The 11,644-nt window shown below is 52.3% G+C and overlaps 3 protein-coding genes across 3 annotated transcripts; 2 read left to right on the top strand and 1 right to left on the bottom strand.

Annotated features, from left to right (window-relative positions):
* Nucleotides 1-269: 269 nt before the first annotated feature.
* Nucleotides 270-1,470, top strand: ACET3X_000897 (uncharacterized protein; the record flags this gene model as incomplete). Its single annotated transcript, XM_069448244.1, has 3 exons — nucleotides 270-514; nucleotides 571-974; nucleotides 1,025-1,470. The coding sequence occupies 3 exons, from the start codon at nucleotides 270-272 to the stop codon at nucleotides 1,468-1,470; spliced, it is 1,095 nt and encodes a 364-aa protein (XP_069311139.1).
* Nucleotides 1,471-4,767: 3,297 nt separating this feature from the next.
* ACET3X_000898 (uncharacterized protein) lies at nucleotides 4,768-5,215 on the top strand (the record flags this gene model as incomplete). Its single annotated transcript, XM_069448245.1, has 3 exons — nucleotides 4,768-4,929; nucleotides 4,993-5,125; nucleotides 5,181-5,215. 3 exons carry the CDS (start codon nucleotides 4,768-4,770, stop codon nucleotides 5,213-5,215), a joined length of 330 nt encoding a protein of 109 aa, XP_069311140.1.
* A 5,081-nt stretch (nucleotides 5,216-10,296) lies between these two features.
* Nucleotides 10,297-11,644, bottom strand: ACET3X_000899 (uncharacterized protein; the record flags this gene model as incomplete). Its single annotated transcript, XM_069448246.1, has 2 exons — nucleotides 10,297-11,254; nucleotides 11,307-11,644. The coding sequence occupies 2 exons, from the start codon at nucleotides 11,642-11,644 to the stop codon at nucleotides 10,297-10,299; spliced, it is 1,296 nt and encodes a 431-aa protein (XP_069311141.1).

Genomic DNA, 11,644 nt, shown 5'->3' on the forward strand with positions numbered 1-11,644 from the left:
GCAGCCAACCTTGGAACATGGCCAGCTGGATATGTGCCGCCAAACGCTATCGAGTGGCTTTAGCAACAACTGGGGCTTTCAGCTAACAATACAGGACTCGGCTAGATCATGCCCCCATGCATCCCATGATGATGTTCTGACGATGTATAAGTAAGACGTCTGTTCTCGTCGGTTAATGATCTTCATCCACAGCAGCACTCAGCAAGCTTCACTGGCATCTCAACAACACTTCTCCCACCAGCCACCATCTCCACCAAGCAACCGTCAACATGCGTAACGTTTTCCTCGCTGCTTCCGCTCTTAGCGGCATGGCCGCTGCCCTTCCCCAGATGATCAACATCGAGGCTGCTTTGGCCGTCCCCACTCCCACTATTCTCGGGCCCCAGGCCACAGAGACGGCTGAGCTCCCCGTATCCTACAATCAGGATGCTGCGACCAAGTCCGCTGCAGCAGCAGTTGCGACCGGAGGTGTTGAGCTAAAGAAGCGTGACTCTTGCCAAGTCCAGCCTGCAGGGTAAGCTCATATCCAGAATATCTTCACTTCAACCGAGTAGCTAACAATCAATCTAGTACGGGTGTTGTGCCTGGTGATGGCTCCGTGGATGCTTACCGTGACCCGAACGGCGAGTTCAGGACGAAAGCCAAGAGTGTATCCGCCCCAGAAGGATACACGGAGTCCTTCAAAGACGAAACCGGTTCCACCGAACAGATTGGTTACTTGACCTACAAGACTCTGGACAAGTACGAACCTGCCGAATGTGCCAAATTCTGCGACAGCGAGAAGTTCTGCCTTGGTTTCAATATCTTCTACGAGCGCGACCCTAGCACCGACCCTGGTGTCGGATGCGACCAAAACCCCGCGCCAGTGACCAACATCAAGTGCTCCATCTACGGATACCCCGTCGCTAAGGCTTCGGCCACCAACCAGGGCCAGTGGCGTGGACAATTCCAAGTCGTCATCACTGGTAGCAACGGTAAGCTTTCTTCCTCCTGTTCACATGCTTTTGTGCTAACGTCAGCCAAGGCTACTCCAAGGCCGGCAAGGGCGAATGCAAGTCCGCCCCTACTGTCGAGGACTTCAATGCTCCCGCCAATCTTCCCGCTGCCATCAACGCTCCGTTGATCAAGAAGAACGGCCAAGACTACGACACCTACAACGGCATGCGTCTCTTCAACACCAACCCCTACGACCCCAGCCTCTGCGCTGCCGCTTGCGAGTCGCAGACCAAGTTCGACAAGGAGCATCTCGCTGACGCCAACGGCGAGTACAAGCCTTGCAACTTCTTTACCTCCTACATCTTGACCAAGAACGGCGTTCCTCTTGGTACGTACTGCGCACTCTACACCCAGACCTGGCCTGCGAGCTATGCTGTCAACACTGGCTACTACTACGGCGAAGATGAGTACTCGGTCATCTGCGCTGCTTCTTACGACCTTACGATCCAAGACTCTGGAAAGAACAGCGTTTAGACTGCTGCGGCCGAGAGCGGTGGCCTAAGTGTCTCTGGTATTTTGGAAAGAAATGACTTGTTATGGATGTTGTAGACACATATATATGTATATAGTCTACCTTCAACGATGGTGACGATGATATGGAGAGGAACTGCAGATAGTAGCTTTAGCAACGTGTATGTCCTGGGCTTGTTTTCCTGTTAGTCTAATATATTAATCTAATTGATCTTGCCTACCAATTCGCTTTCCTGTACGAAGTTCTAGCTGGAACGCACTGTAGTGAAGGAGCTTGATCCTTTTTCGGTGTCCTCTTTGTGGCCAAGAGCTTTATTTGGTTTATCATACAGTCACCAGTTGATGTTCATGTCGTCTACTCTAAATCTCCCTATAGCCTCACCTCATCAACTGCGTGTACTTGCATGGGCGTCTGGTGTTCATTACTAAACAGTTCCAATCGTCGCTGTGGAGGATGGCTAACGGTATTTGTTCAAGCGCTTCCTATTTAGGACTAGTTTCTGACATCCAACATGTCAGAATGTCAGAATGCACAGTCGCCTCGTCATTCTGTTGTATTCCTGTTAAGCTTACATCCACAATCATCTCCGCAAATGTGAGTGTGGGCCTTCGTTAGGCCTGAAAACTGGTTGCAAAAGGATTGAGTCCTAGCCAGCGCGCAACTTCCGGTATTCGCCTTTCCACCTTGCAGTCGATGCATTTTAAGCTAGACTATAATCGGGACCCTGAATAAGCTGAATCACGCCCCATATAGTGGGCGTATATAAAGGCCCACCGGACGATGTCGAAATGTGTCAATCAGCGCTGGACCAACATCGCCTTTACCCTGGCGTGCCCAGCCCGAATACCCCCGGGAGGTTTTAACTCGGGCGTAAAACCACAATCAATCGATCAATCAGTCAACTAACATCGCCTTTCAACAGTACACACTATTGTACCCACCACACACCGGTCTCCGAACATTGTATCAATTTTTGGTGTTCAATCTCCACGTTTTTAGAGCTCGAAAACATGTCCTCCCATCCCAGTGTCGTCCTCATCCCGGGCTCTTTCTGCCCGGCTAGCATTTACGATCCTCTCGTAACACCACTCCGTGCGAAAGGATATGATATCCATGTCCTTGAGCCGCCATGCTACCCTGCCGGCTACAATGCCAGCTCTGGAACCGCCCATCCAAGTCTGTACGACGACGCAAAATACATCAATGATTTTGTGACGAAGCTGGCCAACGACGGAAAGGAAGTCGTCATAATCGCTCATAGCTACGGTGGTTAGTTCAAGTCCTTCCATATCCTTGTCTGTGGACGGGGACCTTGCTGACAGTTTACCCATCTAGGCTGCGCAGCCACCGAGGGCCTAAAAAATATTATAAAGAAAGAGCGAGAGCAGCAAGGAAAGACTGGGGGGGTAGTGCGCATCGCGTACCTTACAGCCGCAGTACCACGTCTCGGTGAAAGCGTTGGCCAGACTCTTGTGGGCGGCAAGGGGGCTCCTATTGATGTAGATGAGGTGAGTCAACATGGGTGTTCCACCGCTGTGAGTGTTACAGCGAGACTGACCTGCTTTCTGTAGAATGGGTGGATGTCGCAGCCAGATCCTGAGGCTGTAGCAGCCATATGCTTCAACAATCTTACACCAGAAGAAGGCATCTCATACGCTACCAAATTCGGAAAGCATTACAGTGCTTGTTTCGGCGATACATTAACCCACCCTGGCTACAAAGACCTCCCGGTGTCTTGGTTCTTCACTGCGGAGGATCTTATTATCCTGCCGGAGGTACAGCAGACTGCCATCGACGTTATAGAAGGAAGCTGGGTTGGTACAGAGCGGGAGGGGAAGAAGGTAGATGTCACCAGGGTTTCTTGCGACCACTTCCCGCTTGTTCTTGATGACAAGAGGGAACAAGTGAGTAAATGGATTGAAGGCGCTGTGGCGAAAGGTGGCCGTGAATAGGGGGAGATGGTAAGCCTTTGCTACAGGGTAGAATGATGAGATGTCGGCATATCTCAGGGCGAGCCTTGTATCTCCCTTCGTTTCTTCTACCGAATGCTGCGAGTTGGTGCAACTGTGTCCTTGGGTGATGCATCAAACCTATTTTGTGATATCATCGGTCCTTGGACTATGACAGTACTCAATGCACCGCAAACCCCGTGTAACGTCTGGTGAGCCCTTCCTTCCACAATGGATATGCAAATGTTTCGAGCGACAAGACAGTTAGACCAAGACGCCATGCGGCGAAGTCGTGAAAAACTGAAACTGCCTCACGGATTCCTGCCTCGATGGGGTATGGGGCCAACGTAGCATTGGTATGGTGTTGCATACACATAGCAAGCAGGTTATCTTGGTGCATTCAAAATTATCATGCCGAGATTCCAAGTGTTACGCAGATGATTATAAACTATGATCCGTGTCGTAAGATCATGAGGCACAGATCAGTAGTCGCATTTCTTCGAAGATTGATTACCAAATCTAGGACTTCCTCCTAGAACGCTGCGTGGTAGACCTGCATCTACGGATAGGTGACACAAAGCCACCTGCTAAATGAACACATGTTTGGAGTATGCGTTGTTCTGAGGCAGCAAGGCGGAGCCTCATGTTTGGGATAAGAGCCAAAGAGGCATGAATGTATATACTTGAAACTGGATTTGGATGCCTCACGGTAGGCAGGCTGCATTATCGGTGTGTGGCTGAGCGGATCGAGGGTGTAGAAACAAGATCTGGAACTCTGCGGCGTATCTTCGAAGATGCGTAGGTCTACATGCGTTTTCTCTGCTTTGAATATAGCCGATCTCATCCTGGCAACGTCTGCCGGCGTACAAAGCGATGTTGTAACGTAACGATGATTGGCGCGACGATACAAGTTGCCATTTACGAGTCCAACGTATAGCTATCGCAGCAAGTCCGTTCGAGACGAACGACAAAACCGCGCGCTTCGACACCCGTACCATACTGAGCGAATGCAACCGAGTTCCGTATCTCTCCAATCATCGTTAACCATGGCAAGCAAGAGTCCAGTACGTGGGTGCCGTTTCAACACCATCTTGTAACCGATGGTGCGGCAGAAATGCGAAACAAGTCCGCATTAACACCACCACCTTGGTGCACCCACCTAATTAATACACAGCCCACGCTGCCGATTTCATATAAGGGACGCGCATGGTTGAGTTGATTCAAGTCGTATGACCATTGCATTGCTCAATCAATACGAATCGAAACCCAAGAAAACCACTAAACATTGACGCTCTTTTTCACTTGGAAAAGGCCCCACGATCGTTACTACCGAAATCCCTGCTCGTAAATATGCGCTTCACTATTGCTGTTGTTGGTGCTGTTGTAGCGACTGTTGCTGTTGCGTCACCCATCACATCGCCGTCCACGCCTTTGTCACGGAGAAAGGGCCCTCCAGGACCTCCAGGACCTATGGGAGTCGGCGCTGGAGTCGCTGGGGTTGGAGACTGTCCGGTAAGTCGCCTAATCAAACTTGATCAACATACAAAAGAATATGCGCTGATGATACTGGTACAGATGAACTGCTGGAACGAAGCCGCGGTAGTAGCAGGCTGCGATCCCAACGCCGACGACGACTGCTTATGTGGACCATTTTTTGATGCTGTAACATCGTGCTCAGCGGCCACGTGTAGTATGGGAGAGAACCTGGGTATGCTGTGTTGAATCCTGCAAGCATAAGAGCAAAGCGCTAATACTACCAACAGCTGCATTGGATTTCTTGAACCCTGCCTGCGAATAATGAAGAGAGGCAGCGTCGCCATCGAAGATAATGTGTATGAATACGAACGTAATACAAACTCAAGAATGTTCTGTGTAAACAAGCAGACAATCGGTCATGAGTTGGAGGGAACCTAAATGCTATCGTCACGCGAGCGTACTGAGCATCAATCGCAAACCCTCTCATGATATCCGAGTATGCATGAGATTGAGTTGGCCGAAGAGGGTGCGTTTGATGAATGCTGGAAAGTTCTGTCTTTGATGTGCGGTGACACCTACAAGGCAAAACGGCGTCTCCGAAGCGTGCGCCTTACCATTGTGATCCTCGCACGTTGACTTTCGAATCATGCGGAAGAGACGTGGCTTTTCAGCGTGTTGTACACCACTTAGCCCTGCTATTGCTGATCTTCTTGTGCCGTCGAAGACGATGATCATGACCATGCCGACGTGGTGTCCGTCCAAGCGCCCATACAGTAAGTACTTTGGAAGACCTGCATCGGAAGTGCGCAGGATTGCAGGTGGCATACACTCGTGCGTAAGCGTTGTCGAGCCTTACCCAGATAACGATTCGAGGTGTTCCTCAAGGTTACGCAGCACAGCGTTGTTGCGTTGTATCGTAGGTTTCGGAAGAACTTCATGTTTCTTCCTTAAACTTCCACAAAGGGAAAGCCTTCCTCCCACCTTTTCCAATCAAGTCCTAGCCGGCGTCGCAATCTTCAACCCCACTGTTCCTCTATCAACCTTGCTTTCAGCCACCGGAACTTCATTTTCGCGCAACACACATTGCGGCTCGAACTGCTCGGAGGCGAGATCGCCGAGCCAGATGCAACGCCGTTATTGACCCCACAGACCCTGACGGTCATGCACGTGGGTACAGTTGAGCCGCAAAATCAATACGGGACCCATGTAGCAGTTTCTCCGCGCTACCATGCCGGGGTAAGGCTGTGTCCAAGGGGTTGAATTCAAACGTGGTACATGTCGCGTAGTATTGACCCGCACGATTGTTGGTGGCGTGGTACTTCACCCGAGGTATCGGGCAGATTCCTATTTTTTCCGAATTCTCTCAACAAGAAAGAAAAGGGGACCAGAATTCTTCCGCGTTAGGACCTGCGGTATGTCGGACCGGCATAATTACGCGTCTTCACTTGTCCGGGGAAGATACTCGCTTGCATGGCTGGAAAGCTGGAGAGGCCCGAGACCAGCCATATGCGGCGTGGGGGTCAGTTTCACATGTCGGAGGACGGTAATTTGTTGGAGATCGCGTTGAGCACCGAGCTGGTGAGAAACATGCGAGTGATGAGGATCTGACAACATGCAGGTACCATGACAATGGGCAGTGTCTTAATCTCTGCACTTTACAGAGTCCTAGCATTAGATTGCTTGGGTAGCGACGAACGCCGATGTCATGTCGCAGTCTGACCACCGACGTGTCGTTCAGGAATACTTTGGTACCTTGCCCCGCCTCAATCAAGTCGAAGGAATAGCGGCCTGTCCACATGTATGCAAGCACATACGTGCAAGCTACCTGACTTGCTGCCGTCTCCTCGGGCATTTGCGATATTGGTCGGATAAATACAGACCTAGATTAAACCAGTATATGCAGCGCTGTGCGTTAATGCGCCAGAAAAATCCGCTGTTGAGATAAGGGAAAGCATAGTGGTGGGAGCTAACCGAGTGTATGCTGTACTGGAGGATGCACATGCGATGTGCGGTCGCTTAGAGAAGTGCTGCACTACGGTGACGCACACGAGGTGGACTTTGGGGACAGGTGTCAAGCTGTTGCCTTGTTTATTGTCCACAGCATGTGAAGGATGTGTTGCGTCATCATGAAATCAGACACAGACTCGCGATCGTGACATCTAGCGCTGGTCGGGATGGCGATGTAGTGTCCCTGTGTGCAAGTTGGTGTCAGTAGACACGGCTGTTACGGGCCTATGGATTCAGGTTTACAAGACCGTGATATCCAGGTGTCAAGAGCGTTCCGTAGCGACATAGCATGCAAGAGCCGTCTATCGCCGTGTTGGAGACGCATCCCCAACCTGTATGTGACACCATTGGATAGTCCACGAACCAGCGGTCAAAGCTGCAAGGCATCTGTGCATCGCCCTTGCGCAGGGCCTCGGGAGCAATCTATATTGCCGTCTGAACAGAACTGATCTGCGGAATAAAGCGTTTGCGCAGACCTGGTTGCGGTCGCTTATGCACATTACCAGCAGCCCGGTACGGCGGAGTGTTGGATATAAATGAGAGAGCATTGTGCTAGATTCTGCATCTCATATGCTGTGCAAGTGCGGGTGCCCTCAACAGGCACTTTGGAAACCATATTTTAGACAATTGACAGTGATTGCAGTGATTGTGCCCCTGCATAGGCGGAAGTGGAGTCGGAAGAGGCAATGTGATGCAGTGAACGTGCGACGAACATTCGATGCCGGCGGTTCGCACAACGCAAGGACAGATGACAAGCGGCGCGCCCGACCGAGACCGAGACTTCCCCCCTGTGTGAATTTGATAACGAGAGAGTCATTTGGAAGAATGGTTCCAGATTCAGTCATTTCAGTCTTTCCTTTGAGCCGCATCGGAGCGGAGAGAATGCCGACTGCGATTGTGCTAGTCGTAGTAAGCCTCCGACAGCATGAGACGGTACCCACGATGGGCGGAAACACAGCCGTTTCGGGAAGCGTATGCGGTGATCGAGATGAGGAGAAAAGGGTCCCCCCACAGTCCACGACAATGTATCCTTTGTTGTGACTGGTGCAATTTCTGCCGGCGAAACTTCGTCCCTCGCCGCAAATACCATTTCAGTGATCCGCGCCTCTAAAGGGACCATGTACGTGACTCGCATTTCGCCAGCCTTATCCGCCGCGATTGCCTGCTCAGGCAGGTCCGCAGTCGCCAGTGTGGAGACCCCACAAGTAAGCGATTCTAGTATGGAGTATGGATTCACGGCCTGGATGGGCGGCTCTAGAAGCTCGCTAGACGCTCTTTGCTGTGTAATCCCGAGTCAGCAAGCAAGGGGCGGGAGGGCTTGGTAGAATCTGGAACTTGTCCCGCCGGCATTGTTATCTGGGGTGAACAGACGAAGACGCTCGGAACCAGTTGCTGCTAATCTCGGCGGCTGACATGGAAATGTACCCCGTCAGCTGAGACGCAGCTGTGGGACGGAAGTTTACCCTCCCCCTTTGTCCTGCGTTATCTTTGCTTTTTGGGGCTGACAAGAAGAGGGGCGGATCTATCTGCCAAGTGGATATTGGGGGAAAGGTGCGCGAGCTAAGAGGCCACGATGCTCAGGTACGTGAGCAGATTGGCGTTACATCCGTTCTGGGTAACCCACGGCGGAACTACTTTGATAAGTCGTGGCATGTGCCGCAGTGGCATAATGATGCTGGAGCTGCTCGTCAACCTCATTCTGCGTCCGAGTGTCGCGTCGCTCGTTGGTTGTAACACGGTAGCCTTTTGCGTCTTGTCAGTCTGGTCGCAAGGTCTTTGCAGAGGGTCCCTGGCAACAGTCACAGTATACACATACGTATGTATCTCCTCTGCGCATCCGCCGGTCCGACATTGACCAAACGCCGCAATTTCTAGCGCCCAACCAGTGGAGAAGATCCCGCCAGACCTGCCGATTCGCACATTCAAGATTTTTAGATCGTCATCGCTGTGGAGTAATGACGGCGCTGCTGCGCTCCAGTCCGGGGTACATGCCCAGGTGTACCAGAGGCGATCGCCTCAGTCGACCGGTGGGAAATAGTTGCAGCGAGTGAAGATAGGCTGTAAGGGTTTCGCGCTTGCAAATGCGAGACAAGTAGTCTGACGAGTCGCCTGGAAGTCGGTCGAATCGCATAGTTTCACAAGCAAGCCCGGCGTCTGCCGATGGACGAATGCGACTCGCGCTCTGGTGAGGACAGGAGATAAGCCAGCACGATTCGATAGATCCTCGCAAGGATGCCAGACAGCCAAAGGATCTCGGAAATTGGCAACGTCGTCGGTTCTGTCCTTTTAGAACCAAGGCGCCTTCCGGTTTCGGACTGTTACCATGAAGCATTGGAAGCGCCACTTTTCATTGCGTATGCCACGCACTCCACAGTCTGACTCCTTCCCTGCTGCCCTGTTCCGGCCTCTCCACAAAAAAAAAACTTTCAGGGCTCTTGTGTCATCGCTCTGCTAGCGCCAGTGCCGCAGGGTGTGCCACAATTGTCATGCGCTGGAGCTTATCACACGCAATGCGGAAAAGGACAATAATAGCTGCTAGTTGCTCACATGAGATGGGTGATCAAATGAAACATGTCTGAAAGCCGTGGGTGTGGGGTGGGTTTCCTCTCTCTGTCCCCTCACCGCATCTTTGCTCTTCCTCCTCCGGGGTAAGCAAGCCACCCCGCGTGAAGGAAAATCGCGTTCGGAACACTGTGTGGTGGTGCCAGACACCGGAATGTGGGGAAGCATGATTTCTGGTTGCGTGATGCTCGTCTGATCCGTGTCGTAAGATTTGTCTGTTGGTCGACCAAGGGATCGACGGAACTTATCTGTGGGGAAGACTGAGCGTGGTGGTTGGTTGTGATGTGGAGAGCGATTAGGTAGATAGGCTACAGAATCCCAGCGTTCCGGTTTGATGCAAGTATACCCTGCGGATGATTCTCGTTGCTTGCATCACAAGGGTGCTAAATCACGTCACGCATAGCGACATACTTCGCCATCACATAACCATCTCGTAATTGCACCTTGGAACACACGTGGGAGTAAAAGAAGTGTGGATTGGGGTCTGCAATTAAGCGCTAAGCTGAGTGTATGCTGTCTAATCTTCTCTGCACTGCCAATAAGCAGGCGCTTCCCTCGCGACAGCCTGGCCAAAACATGGCTGAGTGGAACTTATACAAGATTGCGAGCCGCCAGATGCGGCTTCGCGGGGTATTGGATCCGACAAAACAGTAAGAAAGGTCTATCTGGGGGGTGGGGCCCGCAATGTAACAGGGAATCGTGATATGCAGCAAGCATTACCCCTCATGAAAGTTTGTCCATATCTAATCTCATCGCTTGCTAACGTGAATGACGGAATGCAAAAATGCTGACAGAGAACGCCGATGCCATGCTAGTTGAGTGGAGATGAAAGTCTTAGTTGCGATGTAACAGGTCCTCGCCGGCCAACGAAGCCGTCGCCGAAGAGTTGCCGGAGGAAAACCCGCCATTGATCGGGCCATTGAGAAGATCCTGGACGGCGACCTTGGGAACTTGCGGAACCGGCAGTTTGCGCTGGGCGCCCTCAGATTTTGAAATGATGTCCCCTATGCGCAATCCTGAGGATTGGCTGGGTACATAGGGCTGCTCCCGATCCGTCGATGGCTCCATTGGCGCGAGAGCTGGCACGAAATTCTGATTTAGACTCAGATGACGTAAATGAGGAAGTTGGAGATCGTTGAATCCATGTGGGCGTAATCTTGGTGAGTGCGCAGGGGTTGCAAGCGGTGTGTGGTCAGGAGTTGGGCTGCAGGAATCGTGGGAAAACGTTGGTGATGGCGGGGCAGTCGATGTCGGCGAGCCTGGTCTTGACTTCTTTGTCATCCTGTGCGAGTACGGGTCGTCGTCCTCGTGTGAATGAGATCTTGACATTGGCTGCGACGAGTAGGCATACTGAGAGAGACCTGGCAGTCGACTCGCGTATGGATGGTAGCCGCTGGTGATGTGGTGTCGACTTGAGTGAGGGTGATGACCAGGACGCTGCTCTAGTCTCGATGCTGCGTCTGCGAGCAAGTCCATAGGGCGGGACAGTCCGCTGGGGCTGTTGCTACTACTGCTGCTGTTGAAGCCGCCCTGGTGATAGGCTGCAAGATCATTGCCCATGCTCGGCGAGTAGTTAGAGAACGAGTGGGGGGGCGACACATTTGGTGAGCCAAGCTGGGAGCCTGGGGCGCTGCGAGAGATGGGCTTTGAGGGAGGAGGCATCATGTGCGCAAGGCCAGATCCGGGCTCCATCAGACCAGCCTGGACAGCAGCTACAGCCGCCTGGTGAGCGGCAGCGTGCTGCTGGCCTTTGCCCCGACGAGAGTTGGGGTTGTTGTGTATCCTCGAGTGTCTGCGGCAAGTTAGCTGAAATTCGTTGATACTTTGTGGGTGCGACGACATACCGAGTGAGTTCATCGGAGCGAGAGAAACGTTTTGTGCAGCCCGGGAATGTGCAGGCATGGGGCTTCTCTCCAGTGTGGGTGCGGATATGGCGGGTCTGGTGCTCCAGACGGTGGAAAGCCTTATCGCAGAGGGGGCACTTGTAGGGCCTGGGGAGATCCTGTCGGGGCTCGTCCGACTGTTGCGGGGCGTTTTGCAGCAGAGGAGCCATGAGGCTCACGGTGGCAGTAGCCATGGAGGATGGTTGGGAAGTCGGAGTTGGCTGGTGGTGTTGAGACTGGGAGGAAGTGTCCGGGTTCAGCAGGTTGGCGAAACCTGTCGAGGCAGAGTTGGATTGCAT

Source organism: Alternaria dauci, chromosome 1, assembly GCF_042100115.1.
Source record: "Alternaria dauci strain A2016 chromosome 1, whole genome shotgun sequence".
Classification (NCBI taxonomy): Eukaryota; Fungi; Ascomycota; class Dothideomycetes; order Pleosporales; family Pleosporaceae; genus Alternaria; species Alternaria dauci.